This window comes from Eleutherodactylus coqui, chromosome 3 (genome assembly GCF_035609145.1).
Source record: "Eleutherodactylus coqui strain aEleCoq1 chromosome 3, aEleCoq1.hap1, whole genome shotgun sequence".
Taxonomy (NCBI): domain Eukaryota; kingdom Metazoa; phylum Chordata; class Amphibia; order Anura; family Eleutherodactylidae; genus Eleutherodactylus; species Eleutherodactylus coqui.
This window is the reverse complement of record NC_089839.1, coordinates 298059162-298085578: the sequence shown is the minus strand read 5'-3', so window position 1 is coordinate 298085578 and position 26417 is coordinate 298059162. Positions and strand designations below refer to the sequence as shown.

The window sequence follows — 26417 nt, the reverse complement described above, 5'->3', positions numbered from 1 at the left end:
CATGGCGTCACCCCTAAATAATTGGGTCATTATTGTGACTTGCGCTAAAACTTTAGTGTTTCTCTATAGCAAGAAGAAAAAAAGTTTTAAGCAACCATTGCAAGAAATCCAACATGGACTATTTTCCCATAGGAAACATTAAAGCTGTAGTGAGAGATAATAATAATATCTTACCATGACTTTCAGGGTGAAGCCAAGTCCTCATGAAGTCCAAGTAGCTTCAGTTGCCATGAGACAACTCTCAGAATAACTTACACCTTAGTTCTCACTAGAGATGAGCGAGCGTACTCAGCCACGCCCCTTTTTCGCCCGAGTACCGCGATTTTCGAGTACTTCCGTACTCGGGCGAAAAGATTCGGGGGGCGCTGTGGGTGAGTGGGGGGTTGCAGCGGGGAGTGGGGGGGAGAGGGAGAGAGAGGGCTCCGCCCTGTTCCCCGCTGCTACTCCCCGCACCGCCACGCCTCCCCCCGCCCCACAGCGCCCCCCGAATCTTTTCACCCGAGTACTGAAGTACTCGATAATCGCGGTGCCTGATCGAGTAATTACTCGAAACGAGTACGTTCGCTCATCTCTAGTTCTCACTAACATATATACAATTTACACAATGTGTTTCTCTCCTGTCTTAGTTCGCTAAAATGTATCAGTCTGGGGTCCGGGATGTTTACACTGGATGACGTTGTAACGAAATACTGCTGTGAGAAGTATTAGGGGAGGATAGATTTAACCTCTGGATGTTAAAAAGAATATTGCGAATGCTCGTATTCACCGCCAAGAATTAGAGATAGGCCCCCTGCACACGTGCGGAAATTCCACGGCGGGATTTCTTGCAGAATTTCCGCCGGTGCCCGCCTGCATGGTATTGCATTACAAAACGCAATCCTATGCAGACGGCCGCAATTTGTCCGCGTGAAAACACACGCTAAAAAAAAAAATTGCGGCATGTCCTATCTCTGTGTGGGTCTCGCAGAGGCCATTACTTATCCTGTACTGATTCTGAGTTACATCCTATATTATACGCTAGAGCTGCACTCACTATTCTGCTGCTGGAGTCACTGTGTGCATACATTACTTATCCTGTACTGATGCTGAGTTACATCCTGTATTATACTCCAGAGCTGCACTCACTATTCTGCTGGTAGAGTCACTATGTACATACATTACTATCCTGTTATGCTCCTGAGTTACATCCTGTATTATACTCCAGAGCTGCACTCACTATTCTGCTGGTGGAGTCACTGTGTACATACATTACTTATCCTGTACTGATGCTGAGTTACATCCTGTATTATACTTCAGAGCTGCACTCACTATTCTGCTGGTGGAGTCACTGTGTACATACATTACTTATCCTGTACTGACCCTGAGTTACATCCTGTATTACCCTCCAGAGCTGCACTCACTATTCTGCTGGGGGAGTCACTGTGTGCATACATTACTTATCCTGTACTGACCCTGAGTTACATCCTGTATTATACTCCAGAGCTGCACTCACTATTCTGCTGGTGGAGTCACTGTGTACATACATTACTTATCCTGTACTGATCCTGAGTTACATCCTGTATTATACTCCAGAGCTGCACTCACTATTCTGCTGGTGGAGCCACTGTGTACATACATTACTTATCCTGTACTGATCCTGAGTTACATACTGTATTATACTCCAGAGCTGCACTCACTATTCTGCTGGAGGAGCCACTGTGTACATACATTACTTATCCTGTACTGATCCTGAGTTACATACTGTATTATACTCCAGAGCTGCACTCACTATTCTGCTGGTGGAGTCACTGTGTACATACATTACTTATCCTGTACTGATCCTGAGTTACATACTGTATTATACTCCAGAGCTGCACTCACTATTCTGCTGGAGGAGTCACTGTGTACATACATTACTTATCCTGCACTGATCCTGAGTTTCATCCTGTATTACACTCCAGAGCTGCACTCACTATTCTGCTGGTGGAGTCACTGTGTACATCCATTACTTATCCTGTACTGATCTTGAGATACATCCTGTATTATATGCTAAAGCTGCACTCACTATTCTGCTGGTGAAGTCACTGTGCACATATATTACTTATTCTGTACTGATCCTGAGCTACATCCTGTATTATACTCCAGAGTTGCACTCGCTATTCTGCTGGTGGAGTCACTGTGTACATACATTACTTATCCTGTACTGATCCTGAGTTACATCCTGTATTATCCTCCAGAGCTGCACTCACTATTCTACTGGTGGAGTCACTGTGTACATACATTACTTATCCTGTACTGATCCTGCGTTACATCCTGTATTATAGTCCAGAGCTGCACTCACTATTCTGCTGGTGGAGTCACTGTGTACATACATTATGTATCCTGTACTGATCCTGAGTTACATCCTGTATTATACTCCAGAGCTGCGCTCACTATTCAGCTGGTGGAGTCACTGTGTACATACATTACGTATCCTGTACTGATCCTGAGTTACATCCTGTATTATACTCCAGAGCTGCACTCACTATTCTGCTGGTGGAGTCACTGTGTACATACATTATGTATCCTGTACTGATCCTGAGTTACATCCTGTATTATACCCCAGAGCTGCACTCACTATTCTGCTGGTGGAGTCACTGTGTACATCCATTACTTATCCTGTACTGATCCTGAGTTACATCCTGTATTATACCCCAGAGCTGCACTCACTATTCTGCTGGTGGAGTCACTGTGTACATCCATTACTTATCCTATACTGATCTTGAGATACATCCTATATTATACGCTAGAGCTACATTTGTTTTTCTACAGGCTTCACAGCTGAAATCTCCCAATAATCCTTGCTGCCTCAGTTCCCAGCATGCCCTGAGAGCTGGAGGCCATTTCTGTGTTTTCAATTGGAAATTGAAGACCCACAAAGGTACTGCACAAGTACATTGAACTGTATGGCCTTAGTGTCAGTCTTCACTACAGCTAAGGCATTCCATTCATGAGCAGAGTTATAAATAAGCAAGTGCTGCAGTTCCCAAATGGTGAGATGAATATCCGATGCTGCATCTGGAGAATATTAATAAGGATATTTTTAGCACAGTCGGAGGAGGGGAATGAAGCAATTCAATCTCATTTATTCATTGTTAAATTAGCCGCACTGTCACAACAGAGAGAGCAGCGCGAACAGGCGTCAGAGGCACTGTCACAGCTGTATGTCATGGCATGGGAAGAACCATAGATCGATACGTATGCTGGATCACAGAAATGAGAACGCCGTGGCTCAAATCTACCACATAATTAAAATACACTCATGGTCAGTGACGTCCCTCCCCTAGAAGGGGGATATATATATATATATATATACACTCATGTCAATGACATCCCTCCCCTAGAAGGGGGATATATATATACACTCATTGTCAATGACATCCCTCCCCTAGAAGGGGGATATATATATATATATATATATATATATATATATATATATATATATATATTATATATATATATATATATATATATATATATATATATATATACACTCATTGTCAATGACATCCCTCCCCTAGAAGGGGGATATATATATATACACTCATTGTCAATGACATCCCTCCCCTTCAGATGGAATGAAACTTTCTCTGTGATTGTAACATTGTTAAAAGTAACTAATTACAATATCTGAGAAAGGAGAACCAACCCCTTGAAGATGTGATATGGGCGGGCATGGAGGCTCTAGTACCCTGCTGTACCACCTCTAGCTTGGATACAAGATGTGATACAGGCAGGCATGGAGGCTCTAGTACCCTGCTGTACAACCTCTAGCTTGGATACAAGATGTGATACAGGTGAACATGGAGGCTCTAGTACACTGCTGCACCACCTCTAGCTTGGATACAAGATGCGATACAGGTGGGCATGAAGGCTCTAGTACCCTGTTGTACTGCCTCTAGCTTGGATACAAGATGTGACACGGGCAGGCATGGAGGCTCTAGTACCCTGCTGTACAACCTCTAGCTTGGATACAAGATGTGATACAGGTGGACATGGAGGCTCTAGTACCCTGCTGCACCACCTCTAGCTTGGATACAAGATGCGATACAGGTCGGCATAAAGGCTCTAGTACCCTGTTGTACTGCCTCTAGCTTGGATACAAGATGTGACACGGGCAGGCATGGAGGCTCTAGTACTCGGTTGTACCGCCTCTAGCTTGGATATAAGATGTGATACGGGCAGGCATGGAGGCATACAGATTCATAGAATCATAGAATGGTAGAGTTGGAAGGGACCTTTAGGGTCATCGGGTCCAACCCCCTGCTCAGTGCAGAATACACTAAATCATCCCAGACAGCTATTTGTCCAGTATTTATTTGAAGACTTCCATTGAAGGGGAATTCCCCACCTCCCGTGGTAACCTGTTCCACTCATTGATCCCCCTCACTGTCTAATATCTAATCTGTGTCTCCTCCCTTTCAGTTTCATCCCATTGCTTCTAGTCTTTCCTTGTGCAGATGAGAATAGGGCTGATCCCTCTGCACTGTTACAGCCCTTCAGATATTAGTAGACCACTATTAAGTCTCCTCTCAGCCTTCTCTTCTGCAAGCTAAACATTCCCAGATCCTTTAACCGTTCCTCATAGGACATGATTTGCAGACCGCTCACCATCCTGGTAACTCTTCTCTGAACTTGCTCCAGTTTGTCTATGTCTTTTGTAAAGTGGGGTGCCCAGAACTGGACACAGTATTCCAGATGAGGTCTGACTAAGGAAGAGTAGAGGGGGATAATGACCTCACACCATCTAGACTCTATGCTTCTCTTAATACATCACAGAATTGTGTTTGCCTTTTTGGCTGCTGCATCACATTGTTGACTCATGTTCAGTCTATGATCTATTGGTATACCCAAGTCTTTTTCACATGTGCTGCTGCTTAGGCCAATTCCTCCCATTCTGTATGTGCTGTTTTCATTTTTCTTGCCCAGATGCAGGATTTTGGATTTCTCCTTGTTAAATACCATTCTGTTAGTCACTGCCCACTGTTCAAGCTTTTCTAGATCTTTTTTAACTCTCTCTCTCTCTCTTCCCTAGTGTTAGCTATCCCTCCTAGCTTTGAATCAACAGCAAATTGATCAGTTTATAAAAATATTGAACAACATTGGGCCTAGGACAGAGCCTTATGGTACCTCACTTGATACATTCTTCCACTTGGATGAGCAGCCATTTATGACCACTCTTTGAGTATGATCACTCAGCCAGTTGTGAATCCACCTAATAGTTGCCTTGTCAATCCCATATTTGGTCATTTTTTCAATAAATATGATATGAGATACTTTGTCAAATGCTTTACTAAAGTCAAGATATACTATATCCACCGCATTTCCCTGATCAACCCAGTCGGTGATTCTGTCATAGAAGGAAATTCGATTTGTCTGGCATGACTTGTTTGTTACAAACCCATGCTGGCTCTGGTTAATTACTCCATTTTCATCCAAGTACTCGCATACATGCGCTTTAATAATTTGTTCAAAGATCTTTCCCAGTATAGAAGTCAGGCTCACAGACCTGTAGTTTCCTGAATCCACCTTCTTCCCTTTTTTGAAGATAGGGACAACATTTGCCCTTTTCCCATCTTCTTGGACTTCTGTTCTCCAAGAATTTTCAAAGATTATGGCAAGTCATTTAGCAATTACCTCTGCTTTTAGTATCCTAGGATGTAGTTCATCTGGACCTTGAGGCTTGAATTCATTTAGGTTAGTTATGTGTTCCCTCACCATCTCTCTACTTATAGCTCTCTGCTTCTGTATGGTATCCTGCGGCATATCGATCCACATTTGCTGTAACCGAGCCTCTAGATCGTGCAAACTTGTAGCCTGTCAAAGTTGGCATTCCAGATGATCCCATACATGTTCTACTGGTAATGAATCTGGTGACCGGCAAGCCGTGGAAGTGTGACAATGTTGTGGAGACATTCCTCGGTCAGGAGGGGTAACATCTCTCCTTAGGGAGAACACCAAGAAGGTGAGTGAGGAGACTTATAACGTCATCCATGCTTCTTTGGGAAATATGCAAATAGGGAAGATGGAACTTTACCTCTGCAGCGCCACCTATTGGATGGCAGCATTCCTTCAATGCTTGACCCTTTACACAGGCTTGTAGAGCAATAATTAGGAATTGAAAGTCAAGCCAGAATCCATACACAGACAGCTGTTTCAGGGTGTTTTCAGTCCCTTATCAGTGTGCAGTAGGATCCTGGTTTGGCTAGTGAGAGGCCTTGGACGGGGTTGGGAGGGGTAACATCTTTCCTTAAGGAGAGCACCAAGAAGGTGATTGAGTAGACTTATAAGGCATTCCTGTGACACCCTTGTATGTGCGGCCAGGCTGCCTCTTGGAAGCCGCCATGAATGGAACACATGTGGCTGCAGGATGTCTTGAACATATCGCTGAGCTGTCATTGTCTCTCATACCACTACTGGGGGTGCCTGACTGCTGTATACGATGGCCCGGTTGAATACAACTGTCTTTGATGCCCAAACTAAACCTGGATTCCTCGCTGAAGACAACCCGGTTCCACTCTGTAGCATCCAGTTTCGCTGTTCACTACATCACTGCAAACGGAGGTGATGGTGGGTGGATGTCAGAACATTGTAATGTACCGTGAGACCAAATGTCCTTCAGTAAAGCATCTGGAAATGGATCAGTCACAGGGACCTATAACCATGGCGGACAATGAAACAGTTGGAGCTGCCTTTGTTTGTCGGACGATCAGACAATCCTCTGTACTGGTGGTCTGTCAAGGGCATCGCACACATCTACTGCTCCCAACACTTCCTAACAGTCTGGTCAGAACGGCCCAGATAAATGAATAAATCTTGCTATTTGTACAGTGCCAGCTTATTCCACAGGATTGAACTCGCAACCTTCAGGTCATGACTGCATTTCTGCTGCCTTAACATTCTGTGCCACACGAGGTGGGGGACAATTCATGGATACGACAATCCAGCTTCTCACAAGCTTCCCTCTCAGACTCTGGTAACGGGGTGAAATCTCTTGGTCACAAGCGGAAGAAGAGGTCACTACACACAAGGAGCCTTTAAGAGCCTTTTATAGGTCAAGGGGGGAACCACTTCTAATCACCACATCTAATTACCACAACTCTCATCATTTACAGATCTGCCTGAGATGGAACTGCATGCCGGGTTGTGCAGCAAACGTCAACTTTTTTTAGGGGCCGGAGTGTTTTTTTTTACAAAGAGTGTATAACAAGCTACACACTCTACAGAGCAGAACTCAGCATTGCTGATATTGAGGAGGCAGCACGGGACCATGTAAAAGAATTGAAAGGGACAGCTTCATGTATTTAGCTTAGCTTCCTTAGGCCTCATGTCCACGGGAAAAATATGATTTAGGATCCGCAGCGGATTACCCGCACGCGGATCCGCACCCCATAGGGATGCATTGACCACCCGCGGGTAGATAAATACCCGCGGATGGTCAATAAAAGTGACCTATCCATTTTCGTGCGGGTCTCCCGCGGGGACGGCTCCCGCGGGCTTCTATTGAAGCCTATGGAAGCTGTCCGGATCCGCGGGAGACCTAAAATAGGAATTTAAAAGAATTTACCCATCCGGAGCGGACCGGGAAGGTCTTCTCTTTCTCACGGCCGGATCTTTCTTGCTTCGGCTTGGCGGATGTGCCCGGCGCATGCGCGCGGCACGTCGACGACGTGCCGCCGGCGTGAGGAATTCATCCGCCGGCCGAAAAAGAAGATCCGGCCGTGAGGAAGAGCTGACCTTCCCCGCCCGCTACGGATAGGTAAATTCTTTTAAATTCTTATTTTCAGCGCTCATGTCCGCGGGGCAGGAGGGACCCGCTACGGATTCTACATGTAGAATCCGTAGCGGGCCTGATTTTCCCCGTGGACATGAGGCCTTAGGCCGCCTGCAGATGACCCATGCCCCTGCAGAGACCTGTCTGTGGCTCACTCGCTCCCGTGTCTTCCGTCCCTGCTATGCGCCGGCTGCCGCTCAGCAGGCACATGTGCAGAGCAGAGCCGGCCGGTCACTACTAACATTTGCGAGACCCGCACAGAAATAGAGCATGCCGCGATTTATTTTCCACGCGTGTTTCCACGCAGACAAATCACAGCTATGTGCATAGGATTGCGTTTTGTAATGCAATCCTATGCAGGCGGGCACGGGCCGTGGATTTCCCGCCGTGGAATTTCCGCCCGTGTGCAGGGGGCCTTAATGCTTTAATTGCCAGCTATTTTTGGGGTTTTACATTTTCATCCTCAATTTCCAAGAGCCTTAGCTTTTTTATAGCCATATGAGGTACCACATAATGCATCGGACAACTGGCGGCGTTGTTTGGGGGAGTTTTGCTTTTGCGGAGTTCATGGTGCAGTAAAAATGACGTTAGTTTCATTCTGCGGGTCAGTACCTTTATGATGATACAATGTTTATAGATTTTTTTATGTTTTACTACTTATTTAATTAAAAAGCTCTTTAAAAAAAAATTTTTTGTCATCACATTCATTGCCCCATAAACTTTATTTTTTTGATTGATGACGATGTGCCAGGCCCTTTTATTTTGTAGGTGAGCTGCAGTTTTTATTGCTACCATTTTTAGGTACATAAAATTTTGTGATCAGTTTTTATTCAAATTTTAATGGGACATAAAGTGACCTAAAAAATGCAATTCTGGTAACATGTTTTCTTTTTTTCTACAGCATTCGCCGTGTAAGATAAAATATCTGATACTAGATATTTCAGATTTTTTTTCTGACATGGCAATACCAATTATGTTTATTTTTTTTTTTATTGTTTACGTCTGAAAAATTAGAACAGTTTTTTTTTTCTTGATTTGTTAATATTTTTTCATTTTTTTATTTTAAAAATGTAATTTGAATTAATTTCACATATTTTTGAGTCCCTTAGGGAACTTGAACTTGTGATTATTTGATCGCTTCTACAATATACTGCAATACTTCAGTATTAGGCCTTAGTCAGACGGGCGTTTTTTCGCACGATTTGCGGATTGCATGACGGATGCGCATCCGCAAATCGCGTGACCGGTGCGCGCAAGTCGCCCGCAAATCGCCCGAAAATCTGCTCCTAGCCGCGTTTCATTAGAAACGGGCCGGAGCTGTCCAGCACATTGCATTCAATGGAGACGGCAATACAGCCCGGGATGAATTGTCGGTAAGGGCTTAAATATATAAGCCCTTCCCTGCAATTCATCCTAAAATGTGTTAAAATAAAAAAAAATTGTATACTCACCTTCTGCCGGGAGCCGGAGCTCCGCGCGGCCGTCCTGCAGTGGGTGTGAAGGGGGTGTGAGTCAGACCTGCCCCCTGATTGGCTCAGCGCTGAGCCAATCAGAGGCATGCCTCACTCACACCCATTCATGAATTCATGAATGGATGTGAGTCAGACCTGCCCCTGATTGGCTCAGCGCTGAGAGGCAGCAGTCACTCACCCATTCATGAATTCATGAATGGGTGTGTGAGTGTTTTCAGCCTCTGATTGGTCAGGGCTGTGACCAATCAGAGGCAGATCATTCAGCAGGCGGGGATTTTAAAGCCCCGCCGGCTGAATAGTGCCAAGAAGCAGTTCAGGAGAACTGACAGCGGCCGCGGCTGGACTCCGGCTGCAGCGGAAAGGTGAGTATACAATTTTTTTTTATTTTAACACATTTTAGGATCAATTGCAGGGAAGGGCTTATATATTTAACCCCTTCCCGACAATTCACCCCGCGCACGCCGGCAGCCCATTGCTTTCAATAGAGCGGCTGTATTGCCGCTCCATTGAATTCAATGGGCAAACATTGTTCTTCTCTGTCACAGCTGTTACAGCTGTGGCAGAGAAGAATGATTTGTCTTCTATATGTTCTCAATGGGGTCGGCGCTGCTGCCGCCGGCCCCATTGAGCGCATATAGAGAAGAGAACAGGAATCGCAGATCGCAGATAGGTGCGATCTGCAATTTTTTGTTCTATAATTTATCGGACGAGCGCATAAAAAGCGCTCATGTGTCCGATACCATTGCAAAGCAATGGTTTTATAAAATCGCCGGACGCATGCGCAAATCGCGGCTAAAAACGCCCGTCTGACTAAGGCCTTACAGTGTACTGTATTTTTAATGTTCACATATTAAGCACAGACACTGGTTGGGCTTAATATGCTTAAATACATGACAGCTCTGGGAACTTTCACTAGGCCCAGGGCTATTATGATGACCATCAGCACCCTGAAATCACATTACAGGAGTGATAGTCGTTCAGTGAGTGGAGGTGGAGCGCACACTGTGAATAAACAGTCCTTCAAAGATAAGCAACTACCTGTTTACACTGAAGAAGTCGCTCATTAGTCAATTCCATGTAGTAATCTGAAACAAAGTGACTAGCGACTACTGATAGATTTCTTCCTTTGTACCCTGTTGGGTCTCATGTTTATACGGGACAAATTTTGCTGAAAATCATTTGTTTCAGTGATTTTCCAGTGGATAATTGTCCGATGTAAAGCCCCCCTTATCCAGGTGTCCAGCAGTAAATAGAGATGGGAAGTCCTGGGAAAAATTGAAAAATTGGGAAGAAAAGCAGTTTTCTTGTTCCAATGCCATTTTTTATGTTACGTAGTTTGAATACCTTGTCATAGATACATTGTTTATCACTGGAAAAAAACATGCCCTACACACTTTTTCCCCCAATTTTTCCATTTTTCCCCCAGGCATTCCCATCTCTAGCAGTAGAATAAAGCTTTCATTAAATCCACAACCCTCTAAAAATAATGAATTGACTCTGCTGACTCTGCCGTCTGATGATAATGCGATGACTCTATAGATTCTGCACTCTTAGGGCTCTTTCACACGAGCATATATCGGCTGGCGTTTTCATGGCCGTCCGATATACGCTATCATCTGGGGCGTGGAAGCTCATGAACGGGTGCACAAATCTAACGTTTTGCTCCCGTTCACATGGCATGGGCCCAAGCGCATATGCGCCGAGGTCACCATTCGGTCGCCCCTTTTACCTCCCTCCCTGTCACAGGTTCACCTCTGCTCTCCTCCCTGCTCGAAACTAAGTGCCTCCTACCATTGATGGCTATGGACAAGGGGTGGGGAGAGGGCGGGAGCTTAGCCAGCAATGGGAGGAGGCGGGGTGTGCCGGCGCTTAGCTCCGCCTCCCTCCCGCCCGCACCCATTGCAAAAAACGAGCGGGTAGGATAGCAGAGGTGAGCCTGCACGGGGGGAGCAGAGCAGAGGGAGAGAGTTTAGCAGCCACATTGCAGCCGTCGTATTCCGGCTCAAAAGATAGTTCCAGGACTATCTTTTGGGCCCAACGTAAAAATGCCCGGTGCTATATTGGCCGGCCAGGCGCTTTTACGTCTCAGGAATACGGCCATGTGATCTGAAGCACTGGAATCCAATGCATCAGACCACAGCGTAAATTGGCCAGCCGTGAAAACAGCGGGCTGATATACGCTTGTGGGAAAGAGCCCTAATGATAATGAGCTAATGACTTTTTTACATAGGACGGCAGTCGTCTAAACGACTAAAAAAGCACTGACGTCCGAAGGGAGCGTTTACATGGAACGAGAAGCCCGCGATCCAGCAATGTTTTTCATGCTGACTGAAAGTCAGCGATAACGAATAGTAAATTATGTTTTCGCATTTACAATGGGCGATTATATTTCAATTTAGTTCGTTTAAACAAATTTTGAGCGATAATCCTCCCATGTAAATGGTTCTTAACTCCCACTAAACATACTGAAATGACTCTGCTGAACCTGCTATCTAGTGATAATGAGATGACATTGTTGACCCTGTCCTCTTATGTAATGAGAAGACTCTGTTGGCACTGCCCTATAATTATACTGAGATGACTCTGCTGACTACACCCTCTAATGATAATGAGATGACTCTGCTTATATTAGTTCAGTCTACACAGTAAAAGCCCTTTTACATGCAAAGATAATCACTCAAACTGCCGAAAGATGGAATGAAATTCATGCGAGTTACCAACATTTTTGAATACCAAATTAATTGCTGTAATCATCTGTGTTTTCCTCCACGAGTTGTTTGCTCAACTGGTCGTGTGTTTAGGCGATTGTTATTGTATGAATACTTCGGCAACCTGAGCAAACATCTGGCGGACACATTTGATTGTTCTCCTGAAGGCTAAGTGAGTCTGCCTGTCCATGGGCATTTTTGCATTGCGTTCCCCGCAGCGATAATCCAGCCGGGGGGAACGCATTGAACGTTTTCCATAGTGTTGCTATGGAAAGCGCAGCCCCACTGTCCATGAGCAGAGAATCATAGCGATTTTCCACTCGCGGGCGGCAAATCACGGCATGCTGCGAATTGACGCGATTGTCCGTGGTGAACCTATCTGTCAGATACGCTCACCGCTGAGATCCGTCAGCTGGCTCCTGCTCCCTGTCAGCAGCTCCCGGAACGCCTGTGGACAGGCAGCCTAAACATTGCATTCATTGAATATGCAAAGCAAAACAAAGCCATGGCTTAGCCCCTAAAAACACTGAATGAACTGCATTAAAGCTGAAATAATTTCCAGCGACCAAACGATTGATTTTATGCCAGACTAAAAACCTTGGCTAATGATAATTAAATGAATAGTGCACAATGTCTGTGTTTACATGTTATGACCATTGCTCATTTTTGGCCGTTTGAACAAATTTTAACCGATAATCGTTGCGTGTAAAAGGGCCTTTAGGGCTCTTTTACACGGGTGTTGCAATTTTCGCAACAGTGGGCAGAAATCGAATAAATGAGGGAAAGCTGCGACCAAGTCACAGCTAAATCTCCATATTTCTCACCTATTCAGACTGCCAGGCTGTGGCGTATATATGCCTCAGCTGGAATTTTATTGACCAGGGAAGAGACTTTAGCGCTGCTAAAGTCTCTCCCCCTCCTTTCCTATCCCTTTGCCGACTGATCGCGGCAATAAAATCTCCCATTGAAGCCTATGGGAGCTGCTAGCAAAGGCAGGGGGAGGGACTTGCCATGCTAATTTCCCTCCCCTGTTTCCCCAGCCTATGGGAGCTGCCAATGAAAAATAACAGGAAAAAAGAGTGACCAGAGCAAATCTATATACCAATGTTATGGGCTGAGAATTTTGTTTGTTTTTCTCCTCCCTAATGTATGGGAGTGAGATTGATCAATTCTGAGGACATGCAAGAACATGGAATAAATGTAGGAAAAAAATGTGGTTGTAGGCGCAGTCCCTTTTTACTCAAAGCGGCACAAGATGTGTTTTTTAAGCTTGACTCCTCTGTTTTTTTTAAAAATTAATCCAGTTTATAGTAAAAGGCGCATTTCAGGGCCATTGCGCCCCTTCCTCAGTATTTTAGCTGGGGACACATAGCCAGCATTGGTGTTTTCTCTTTGCAGAGGAGTGGAGCCGTCATGGTGAGGGGGAGGCACTTTAGCAAAGTGAGCCGCTGCTAAACTCCCTCCCACCTCGCTCCCCCTCACCCTTTTATCATGGCTCTTATAGGCTCTCATAGGAGTCTATGGGAACCAGCTATGTATTCCGGAAAAAAGATAGTACAAGTGCGTAAAAGCGGCCAACCCGAAAGAACTGCCGGAGCCGGAGACCAGGGGACATAGGCAGAGGCAGACATGACGGCGTTAATGGGGAAGGAAGGGTTAATGGTTAAATTTTGCTGGAAGGAGGGGAGCAGTCGGAGAAGAGAGCCAAGAAGGGGGAGGGAGGAGTCAGTTAGGGTGGGGAAGACCCACTTGCAGCGAGACAGCGAAGAGTCCCGCCCGCCTGCCCTGAGAAGGCGGGGGGGGGAGCCCTTTGTCATGGCAGCCTGGGGGGTGGAGGGGTCCCTTGGAGCCAGAGGAAAGGGGTAGTAGGGGGGTAGCAGGGAATGGATAGCTTCCTTCCCCTCTTTGAAGTGGTTTATTTTAGGACTGTCGCCTCTGGGTTTCGCAGGGCGGGGCCCTGCGGAGTTGGTAGGTGTGGTTAGCCAGGTTATGGCTAGCCGGCCTCGGGGTCCGGATGCGGCGACCTGGGGCGAGGTGATGAGTGGTGAGCCCCCGAGTCTGTCGACTGGCGGCGGGGGCAATAGTAGGAAAATAGTGTCGCCCGAGTCGGAATTGCGACGGGTGACAGGTTCAACTATTTTCCTGGCGGTTGGTGGTGAGGTGACAGTCAGTTTAATTGGTCGGGCTCCAGGGATCTCCCCCCAGGGGTAGTTCGGTGGGGGTTGGAATTGTTATTTGTTGTGTTAATTTATGTTTGTAAATAAACGTGGCTGCTGTGGCCATAATTAATCCAAATTTAGAGAGTTTGTGTTTATTTGGGGGAAGGGTCAAGGTTAGGTCACAGTAGCAACGACTCCGTGATACCCGGGTCATGTCCACCGCATGTGCTATATTTTCCGCCTGGCCAATTCTACGCACCGGAAAATCGCCCATCTGAACGGATGCATTGGAATCCAATGCTTCAGATGGTTGTGAAATCGCCACGATAAAGCGCTCCTGTAAAAGAGGCCTCAAGCTGAAAAAAGCTAATGCCCAGTGACCAGTGTGAAAGGAAAATATTTTAATATTTATTTTTATAAATATAATCACAAAAAAATAGCCAAAAAAATGTTTAGAATAAGAAGCTGATTTGGTAATAATACGATCCCTTCAATATAGTATCGCCCCGACTGAATGCTGGAAGAGTCATTGAAGGCTGAATCACAATTAGCAGCTAAATAATTTCTTCACGCGCTGCGAGCGGTTTATTGTAAGTAATCAAGGCAGTTTATTACGTAACAAACCGGATGGATCAATATTTATTGAGTAGGAGGGAGCAGGCGTGAAATCAGTGTTACCGTGTCAGGCCAAAGACACACGCCAACCATTAACTGCAGAAAACATGTCAGACATCACCTGCAGGTTCCCGCATGTCAACGACGCTCTGAAACTTAAAGGGGTAACTAAAGTTTATCTAGATCTGAGCCGGGCGCCAAATCAGCTCATCCAGGTCAGACGCCCCAAAGGACAGATATACACAGAGTGAAAACTCTGAGAACAAAACTATTAATAATGTAACCAAAAACGAAGAAAGCGAAATCTCATCCTATGCATAACCTGCCTAAAATCAGGGCAGCCCCACAACTGGAACCTAGTGTCCCATAGACTATGTGGTACGAGAGGGGTGACAAATGACAGATGTGAATGGCAATAAACGTAGCAGAACTAAGTAGCAGATGTATTACACCAGTACACATCACTAAGATTAGGGACTTATCTTAATAGAGGGAAGTACCTGAGGGACGTGGGCTGGACCCGAACTCCACCTTGCAGAGGAATAACCAGCACCCTCGGAAAGGAGGGGCCCGAATTTAATTACAATAAATGCGGATTGGATGGTTGGAAAAATGACCTCCCTGACAACCAACACAGCCCACAACCACGGAGACAACTTTACACTTAGCACTGAGCGTCAATTGATAAGGCGCATACACTGACTCCGTGGTCACATGGACTGGGCTGATTTTGTGATGTCATCCTGGATCGGCTTCACTGACAGACCTTTTAATATATGATTTGTATAGTTTTTGATTACAGGGAGACTATTGCGACAGTTTAGGTTGGCGTGGGTGGCGGGTTGTTTTCTTTTTTTCATATATTTTATTTAGTAAATCTGATCTGATCCTGATGGATTGCAGAAGCAGGGGCTTTAATCCTGTACCGCATTTTTACTTTGGCGCAGGATTAAAGCCCAGGACCAATGCCATATATTTATGGCGCTTGGTCCTTATTGGGTTAAAATATGATTAAAGGGATTTTCTGACTAGTAACATTTATCCTGTAGCCACAGGATAGGCAGACAGATGTCTGATTGATGAGGGTCCAACTGCTGGGGTCCTCACCGATCCTGACATTGTTCTCAGGGTGCGCATGCATGACCACCGCTCCATTCACTTCTATGGGGCAGAGGAAAATCAATGTGCTCAGGGATTTTCCTCCAACCCATAGAAGTGAATGGAACGGTGGTCATGCATGCTCACCGCTGCTCCAATTACATGGGGAATTAGAACCAATGCTTTCCGATGTAAGCGTTCATATGTACGTTTTTTTAGAAGCGCTAAATAATTGCACCTGCAAAGGATAGGACATGCGAGTGCAAATTCCCCTGTTTATGTGATTTTTCTATGTGCGCTATTTTTTTTTTTCTGCACAGCTATTCATGCACTAAAAAAAGGACTTGTCTGCCCGAGGCTTAAAATGCCAAACCTTGGCCCAAAAACAAAAACAAAAAATATATAAAACCAACCATAGAATACGGAGGTTCTTTTGTTCTCGCTGCAGGCTGGTTTCGCCTTGACGGGTAGCTTAGTTATGAATGCGCCGCAGATCATTTAATATTGTAATAGAATCATGTTTTCAATGCGGAGATGAGCAAATTGAGAAAATAAATGAAATTTCTGCCACATCTTGGTTTGTTTGAACCCGGCATTATTTTGTCTAAGATTTCACAGCCAGACAGAAAAAAAAAGAAAAGAAAAAAAATCTTCAAAGCATAAAATCCAACTTTGGAGAACAGGAATCTTCATAAAAATGCATGAAACATCAAGAAGCTAAACAATCAGGACAGAAGATAAGCGTTACCAGTGGTGGAGGAAACGCTGATTTGTATGCGGTGTCATGCAATGTTTATACAGAGGCATTAAAAAAAAAATTACTCCCGCTCACCGCGGTTTCCGTATAGATTTGTGTTAAGATATTAGTAAAGTTGAGCCGGCTTCAGCCCTGATGACTGGTAGAGGAGAAGAAGACCTGTTGGCGCCCCGATAATTCCTGCTGGTGATGGTTTGCTTCCCGCGCCAGGTAATGACTGTGCGGAATGTGAGATGTAGCAGAGATGAGGTCACCTTGGTAGTTGGTGTCGCGTCGTGTACTACCTTTTTACTATCCTTTGAGTTGTGACTTGCATTGAGAATAGACGGCGTCTTACAGGTTTAATGGCCCAACAACAAGGTAGTTATCACTCTTCGTTTCATTGGGGAGGACTGGACATTGGGGAGGACTTTGGGAGGTCTCTGGAGATGCGTTACATCAATGAGCCATCTGCTACATTACTAGACACGTGCCCAAATTCCTGCCAATTCCTTTGATGATAGAGCCATATCAATATAATGAAGAGGTTGAACGCGATGCTGTAGATAATGTGTTGCTAGAACAGATGGCTCCATAAAGACATATTTATAGGTATGGTCATTGTATGGCTCTAGACCGGCTGGACACATAGGTTTTCTTTCACTTGTTTTCTTTTCAACACCCTTGGCTAATTCAGAGTGGCTTGTTGGCATCCTTAGGGTATTTCTAGGAAATGCCCTACCAGCCCATTACAGTGCGATATGTAGGTGCCACTCAGCTGCCTCAATCACAAAAACGTACAAGCAAGACATAATGATACCAATGGCACCCTCAAATAAATTCAAACTGTAGTCCCCAAAGTTGACTATCCCCATAATATGAAGCAAAGGAGAAGAGGAACTGGGCAGAGCAGCCCTAAGGGGAAAGCTAGGAAGCAGGGATGGTACATAGCTGTGCTGTATTTGTGGCGTCAATGCAGAATTGATGGTGCCAGCCTACTATGCTGGTCAACCAAGGGTCATGTTAGCATTGAATGTAGGTGAAAGGACGTCTAAGGGAGCCGGGGTTCTTGCGTGACCTATTGGCAGGCAGTGACTTGAAAGAGAGTAAAGCAATGGTATTGATTAAAATTACAGGAGGTAATGCATTTCAAGGTGCACAGACCTCTTCATCAGACAGCTGGATTAAGCATGTGGCAATGTGGCAATTCCTCAGGGTTTGATATGCAAAAAACAGTCATGACAATCGGTGGCCAACAGTACAGCATTGGTGTACAACAATGCTGAGCTGCTGGCCACCAATTGTTATGAATATTTTTGCATATTGGACCTGAAGAATTTGGGCTTTGTCACATGTTTAATCCAGCTGTCTGATGAAGAGGTCTGTGCACCTCGAAACGTGTCTCCTGATTCTAAATAAAGTATAATTTGAATCTAGATCATCGGCTTTATACTCTTTCACATCACTGCCTGCCATCAAGTCATGCCAGAACCTCAGGTCCTTTAGACATCCTTTATCTCCATAATAGGGCGCATGCAGTACTGAAGGTCAAAGAATAGTGCCAGCAGAATAATATTCATTCATTTAATTCTGCCTTTTACCATACAATAATACAGCAGTACCAGTCCAAAAGGTGCCAGCTACAGTTCCTCTATACCACAACCCACTTCGTAGACCTTGTAGACCTGCACTACTCTCTGCTTCACAAACTGGAACTTACAGATGAACCACCAATCAGAAGCCATTCAAATGTATCCGCCTCTTTCTGTGCCAATATGTAGTATTAGAGAACCACAGTGGGGAATTTGACCCAAAGTGATTTATGGCCAATAAAGGACAGTACTCACAGAAAAAGAAGCCAAATACGCACCAACTGATAAACTTTAGGGAGGCTCAATCACCATATACCCTAGTAGCATGCAGAGAGCTAGATTGCAATACGAGGGAGCTAAATGTTCAGTGCAGACTCATGTGCAGCCAGTCAACTCAACCCAGATTGAACCAATACCAAGGATGCCAGCCATAGATAGGTACGCCACACCATACAGGAATGCAAACCCTACTGGCAAAACATGTGGATTGCCCTGTATCACCACAGTGCACCATACTGGCAGGGCATCCTGTGCTCCCTCTGCATCTAAAGCACACCGCATGCAAAAAAAAAAACACTGATAAATGCGGGTGTTAGTTTACATTTCGGCCAAAACACGAAAGCTGATGGGCCGCAGCAAAACCACCACAGGTACGTCAGAACCTACTCTATCTTACTAATAACTAAATTAAAATCACAGAGGTGAGAGAAAAATATGTACAAAGACATAACTGACAAATACGCGTGGTGGCCCATCAGCTTGCGAATTTTGGCCAAAATTCAAAGTAACACCTGCATTTATCAGTGTTTTTTTGCATGCAGTGTGCTATAGATGCTGTGGGAGCCCAGAATGTCATGCCAGTGTGGTGCACTATGGTGATACAGGGCAATCCACTGCTTTGCCAGTAGGGGTTGCATTCCTATATGGTGTGGAGCACTTATCTATGGCTGGCATCCTTGGTATCAGTTCATATGTGCGCACTATGTTGTCTGCAGTCACCCCTTCCCCAATCTGGGTTGAGTTGAGTGGCTGCACGTTACTCTGCACTGAACATTTAGCTCCCCCATATTGCAATCTGGCTGTCTGAATGCTACAAGGGTATATGGTGATTGAGCCTGCCCTGCAGTTTATCAGGTGATGCATATTTGGCTTATTTTTCTGTGAGTTATGTCATTGTACATTTTTTCCCTCTCCTCTGTGATTTCAATGAATGACAGTGCCAGGAACCAGAAATTGATTGAACCCAGTAAAACCTGAATTCATGGGCATATGTAATCAGCAGCCATGCAAAACAAAACGGTTTTCAAGCCCGTGTGGGCCCCATGGTTATCTACACCAGGGATCTCCAACCCGTGGCTCTTCAGCTGTTGAAAAACTAAAACCCTCAGGATGCCTAGACACCACCCTAGTGTTATCAAAGAGTAGAATTTATAATTTTGTACCAACTAGCAAGAAATATGTTGAAGACCACTGAACTACTCTATAATGATATTATATTAAAGGGGTTATACAGCCTCCAATTTTATTTTGGGGGTGGAAAAACCTAAAAAAGGTTACACATTACCACTCCCATTCCATTGGTGCCTGATCCCACATTGCTCCCCACTTTGACATGTGACTCTTGCAGTTAATCACTGGTTGAAGTGAGACACTGATTGGAGATAGTGGTCACATGTGCCTGGTGTTGGTGAAATCACTGCTGCAGCAGAAAATAGAGAGTGGCAAGGGGCCATGTACAAATGGAATGGGCATAGTAGAGATCGAATGAGGTGAGTAGACAATAAGTGAACTTTTGAAAAGTTCGGTTTATCCGGTTCACCAAATTTCAGAAAAAGTTAGGTTCAAATCAGTTTGAATCAAACCAGAACTTCATCAATACTCTTAAAATGATACCAATGGCGAAACTACAAGATAACCCACTCAAACACAGGGCGAACATACAAACTCGATTACCGTAGGGTAAGAAAATATACTTTACTGAAGTGTTACTTAAAGGGGTTGTCCCGTGCCGAAACGGGTTTTTTTTTTTTTCAATAGCCCCCCCGTTCGGCGCGAGACAAACCCGATGCAGGGATAAAAAAAACAAACCGGGTAGTACTTACCCGAATCCCCGCGCTCCGGTGACTTCTTACTTACCTTGTGAAGATGGCCGCCGGGATCTTCACCCTCGGTGGACCGCAGGTCTTCTGTGCAGTCCATTGCTGATTCCAGCCTCCTGATTGGCTGGAATCGGCACACGTGACGGGGCGGAGCTACGAGGAGCCGCTCTCTGGCACGAGCGGCCCCATTCAGAAGAGAGAAGACCGGACTGCGCAAGCGCGTCTAATCGGGCGATTAGGCGCTGAAGATTAGACGGCACCATGGAGACGAGGACGCTAGCAACGGAATAGGTAAGTGAATAACTTCTGTATGGCTCATATTTAATGCACAATGTACATTACAAAGTGCATTAATATGGCCATACAGAAGTGTATAACCCCACTTGGTTTCGCGGGACAACCCCTTTAAGTTAGCCATACTTAGAATAAGCTACATAACTAGAATTCACAGGCCATACAGCAGAAATAGGAATAGTCCGCTCACTTAACAGTACTGCAACTTTACCATCAAGCAAAGGATGAATAGTGATGCCATACACCTAATCTTCTGCACAGGCAAACCCATATAGTAGCAACAGACAGGAGAAAGCAATCATTTTCCCTTTTTCACTCAAAATGAACTATGTTTCTGTACCTGATTGGGCCCCATAAGAGCTATAAGGGCTATAGATACATTGTTGCCAGGAACATGAGTAGAGATGAGCGAGCACCCAAATGCTCGGGTCCGCGTTATTCGAGTCGAGCTGTTCATAAAATTTGAGAGCTCTACTCGAATAACGAACCCCATTGACTACAATGGGAGACTCAAGCATTTTTGTATGTGGGACACCGGGTCCCGAGCTTTTTTTTTTTTTGGTCTCTCTCTCTCTCGTCACAGCGGGGAGGAACCAAAAACTGGGGTGGGGTCGAACACGGCGTGATGCTCGTTCGAGTAACGAGCACCATCGAGTACGCTAATACTTGAACGAGCATCAAGCTCGGCAGAGTATGTTCGCTCAACTCTATTCATGAGATAAGACCAAGATCGAGAACTATAACTTAAATTGATGAACCAAAATTGCGCTGAAGTTCAATGTAAAATTAAATTAAAAAAAAAAAAAAAGTTGAAAGTTTTTGTGTTGAAGACAGTGAATATTTAAGATTTCATGAATTCATTAACACGTAAGTCATAGCCATGGGCAAAGCCATTTTTGTCAACTTTGGTTGATTATAAAACCTTTTTTGCATCATTTTAAGTCATTGCCTACTTTCATTAAATTTTCACAAAATCTGGACAAAACGTTGTCCAGCTTCCTACAGACCTATAGACATCTCAAAAGATTGTTACCTTGGGTAATTCTTCAATTTGATTGGCATCCAAATAAAGCTCCTCCAATGTTCTTTCAAAGTTGAACACCTCCTTTGGGACCTGCTGTAGACTGCAGTGGGAGTAATCCAGAACCGATATTATCTCTTCTTCTCCTCGAAAACATCTGCACGGGACGAGCCGCCCGATGATCTTCCTCTTGGTCGTCATCTCCAGGCACTGCACTGAAAAGTGAAAAAGACAACAATTTGTTTAAACATGCAGACAGCATTTTGCTTATGTTGATTAGGACATTGATGGACATTATAAATGAAGAGGTCTTCCTATATTTGACATTTATGGTAGATCGGACATACTATACATATCCATGGTGGCTGCCTCTACATTCATGCCTTGACTGGTAGAAGCCTTACTGAAGTTCTAAGTTCCTCCAGTTGGTGGGGTCCCAGATGTGAGCCATCTACCTGCCTAAATTTACAGCATATCCTACATTTAAGAGTGAAGGGCTCATATCTGTACCACCTCCCCTTGTTAATGACAACCCAAGCTTCTTGCCTAATGGCAGAGGAAAATTACTCTCCACTGGTTGACTACATTCATTCAAGGTGTCCTACAACCCAATGAGTCCCGGATAATGGATCTGAGACACCAATATGGCCTCTATAACACAGATGGGACCAGATCCCTACAGAGAGGGGATATGATTGTGCAATACAGATTTAGATGCCATTCAGAGTCTACGTAAGGCTGAGTAACTTGAGCTTCCATGGAGACTGTAATGGCTGCCATTAGTAGTTGTCTGTCTTCGAGCTTCTGCGAAAGTGGTGGAAACCCTATATAACTCTTCATTAACAAGATTTAATAACGAGGGTGTCTTATATTTCCAGGTTTTTTTTAAAGCAGGAGGATGTAAATGCTCCTTAGTTGCTCAGCACCTGCAGACCTCATTAGAGCAGATCATCTCCAGAAACGTGAAACGCGCTTCACCCGTCCTTCTAAACTAACTAACTAATTACAGCAAATCATCTCCAGAGCGAAAGAGGTCTGGACTCTTATTAGACCCAGATTACACTGCATACAATAAAAGAGCGATGTCTTACGGGGACATCACTAAACTCTGCATCAGTCTCCACTTCACTTCCAAGTTTCAGTGGTCAAAAATGGCTGCCATAAAACTAACCACAGTTGCCACACAGATTCTGGAATACCTAATCTGCCTATCTATGTCTAACTATCTGCCAATCTACACTCCTCCTCCACAATACAGCACTACTATAGACATTGTCCATTCAACTGGGTAACAACCTTTGTGGATCGGCACTGCTAGCCATATTAGTTGACAAGCGGCTTTCTAAGAAACAGATGTCAGAGACGGCTCAATATGATGCAGCGGATGTTCCGCGCGGAGAGTCTGTATGTAAAGTATATTCGCTGCGGGGATTCCATATCAGAAAATCGGCAGCAACTACGTACAAGAGCTGCAGTAGAAAAATGTGCACCTATTAGCAGCGGTTTTCGTTGTGGATCCGCAGATTTTAGCCCCTGAAATCCAAAAGTTGAAATCCGCAGCATAAAAAGCAATGCTGCGGATTATAGAATGTGCAATGTTTTTGAAAAAACGCTGCGGATTCGTTGTGGCAAATTTTTCAACATGTGAAGCAGATTTCTGGAATCTCTTCCAAATGGCCCGTACTGTAAAATTCTGTAGCATACGCTGTGTGTGAAGTTGGTCTTAGGCCTCATGTCCACGGGGACAGATCCACAGCGGGTCACCCGCACGCGTGATCCGCGCCCCATAGGGTTGCATTGGACACCCGCAGGTAATTAAATACCTGCGGATGTCATTTTCCCTTGAGGCGCATATTGCGTGTGCGGCAAAACACCCGCAGCATGCTCCATTTTAGTGTGGGTGTCCCGCGGGGACGGCTCCCGCAGGCTTCTATTGAAGCCTATGGAAGCCGTCCGGATCCGCGGCACACCCGCAGCTGATTTCATTCTTTCTGGCGCGGGAGCATGGGAGAGCAGGAGTTCAAAAAAAAAAAAGGAGTGCATGGCGCATGCGTGCGGCACGCTGCCGGCGTGCCGAGCACATCCGCCGGGCCAAAGAAGGAAGATCCGGCCGCGACGAAGGGCAGATCCGCAGCGTCCAGACAGGTAAGTAATGCTTATTTCTAGGCCTCATGTCCACGGGAAAGGAGGGACCCGCTGCGCGATTCTGCATGAAGAATCCGCGGCGGGCCTGATTTTCCCCGTGGACATGAGGCCTTAGGCTTCTTTCACACTGCGCTCTAGGGCACAGTGCTGGTTTCGTCCTTGGTGCAGTTTTATAGACTGACAAGCACAAACACTACACATGGGACAAATTTTAGCTTGATTGTGATAGCATAGCGCTAAAGTTATCTTATCTGTTCCCATTAACCTTTTCCAATCCACTGTCTGGCCTGTGAAGACATTATGATTTAAGGCTGTACAGCTCTGATGTTGGTAGACATCCGTCGGGGTTCTCTTACTGTATATTGCCAGCCTCTCTGCTGTCGGAGCATATCCAACGTGTCACCTCATGCAGTACTGGCTTTAGTCAGCAGATAGTACCGTTGTATAACGGCAGAAAAAGAGTAAGCCCCCTAGGAAAACCAGGATACAAATTGGATTGGAAAGGGTTAAAAAGCTATTCTCTGCACACAACTAATGATACTTTGGTGCACTTTTTGCAGCGGTCCCGTGTTCACTGCATGCAATATTCAAGCAGGTATCCGGCATTAAAACCGATGCGCCAGATGCCATTAACTGTCCTACTAGGGTGCCTTCAAAAGGACAGAACTATTCTTCCAGATTCGCAGTCGAACCCGACCCGGTCGTGGGCATGAGGCAACCGAAATGCACACACAAAATACACACATGTGAACGAACCCATTGAAATCACTGGTTTCGTTTCATCCCGTTATGCGGCCATGATTTTCACGAAATCGTGCCCATCTGTTTACGCTCGCATTCAGTTGTGAATCTTATATATTCACTTTATGGGGGTTGTTTCACCAGGACCCTTTTCCAAATTAAAGCATCGTATGATGATGTGAAACCTGCTAAAAGCTGACGCTTGGCCCCCCTCATTCCTCCTGCAAACTGTTAGGGCACGCTGAGAGTTGTAGTTGCTGCAGCTTGCACCACTGATCTACATTAGGATATTAATGTCTCCGCAGTCACATCCCATATAAAATCACCACCCCGGTAATGGAGGGATAAAGACGACGGCACGTGGACCCTACACTTTACAGCCCGGAGGAGAAATCTGCGGAGCGCACCGTGACTGACATTTGTTGCAATTCTTAAGTGCCAGATGCTGAATGTGAGGCGGTATACATTTACAGCATTCATCTCACCTGAAGCAATTATGGCGGCGTCTTAAGAGCTACTTTTTGCTCATTGTAATCCACTTGGAGTCGATGTTATGAATTAGCATGACAGGATTGCAAACGCTCCGTAAGAAATGATGTGCGACTAAACATAGACTCTTTGCCTAATGAAAATAACCCTCGAGCATTCATCTGAACTCCTTGTACCTGCTGCAGCGCACAACGATGTCTCTGGTGATATGTCACCGAATAAATTGTACTGCAAGGAAAATCAGCGGGATGATATCAGCGGAAGCAGGTGCATGATCTATATTAACCCCGGGAAGGATTGCACTCTGCAATGTCATCTCTGGATGGACTAAAGTTGGGGGATTCAGCCAATAACTCAATATCCTACTAGGCCAACTCAACACACAAAGAAATGTGCGGCATGTGACCCGCGAGTGGAGCGTGGTGGGGGTTCAGTCACATATCTTTCGTAGGGAGGCTTTGCTATCATTAGTGATGAGCGAACTTTACAAAAGTTTGGTTCGGCTGTTCACCAAATTTTGGCAAAAAGCTCAGTTTGGTCCAAATTAGTACAAGCCGAACAAGAGCTTCACTAATACCCCTAAAACTGGTGTAGAAGAAAACCATTAAAGCCAGGTCTAACACTCTTGGGTCACTTAGGAGGGGATCTAAGGACTGTTGAGCTGGTTTAAGGCAACAATAATGAAAAGAATACGGTAAGTAGAAAAAGAGAGAAGAAAAAAGAACAAGGAAGAAAAAGGAGGAAAAGAAGGGAAAAAAAAGATAAAGAAGGACGAAGGAGAAAAAGGTAAAAGAAGGAAAAAGAAGACAGGAAAAAAGAATAAAAAAGATAGAAGTAAAAAAAGAGCAAAGAAAGAAAAGAGGAAAAAAAGATAAGAAGGAGAAAAAAGGAAAGAGAAGACAAAGGAAAAGAAGAAAAAAAGAAGTAAAAAGAACAAAAATGAAAACGAAGTAGAAGGAAAAAGAAGTAGGATAAAGAAGAAGAAGTAGAAGTGCTCCCCGGGATTCTACTGTTTTGGTTTGGTCAGCACTACCTCTCAGTGTCCGCCCAGCATCCCCCTCAAGGAAACACTGATGCAAACTAGCTCTCCAGAAAGAAGAAACTTGTCTCTTACAATAGCGCCACCTTATTGTAAGTCAATAGGGGTCGAACAGTGATTAAAGGGAAGCTGCCTCCAACAGGTAGCACTCGGTGAGTCAGTTCACTTCTTTCTGGAAGACAGATAATTTGCATGCTTTTTCCCACAATGCATTGCTAATAAGACTTTATACACAGTTGGGTCTTCTTAAATGGGTTGTGCCAACTTATCCCTTACCCCTAGGATAGGGGTAACTGTAAAAACCTGTGGGAGTCTGACTGCTGGAACCCCACTGATACAGAGAATGGGGTCCGGTCGGTCCCCAAGTGAATAGAGCAGAGGTCAGGTAGGGGCGCTGCTGTTCCATTCATGTCACAG

The 26417-nt window shown here is 45.0% G+C and overlaps 1 protein-coding gene across 1 annotated transcript in view; it reads right to left on the bottom strand.

Moving 5' to 3' along the window:
* Positions 1-26417, bottom strand: part of LRRC7 (leucine rich repeat containing 7) — a 345019-nt gene that overhangs the window by 161945 nt on the left and 156657 nt on the right. Inside the window, exon 3 of the mRNA XM_066597771.1 lies at positions 21599-21801. Coding sequence (XP_066453868.1) covers positions 21599-21801 — 203 coding nt within the window. The remainder of the gene's footprint in view (positions 1-21598; positions 21802-26417) is intronic.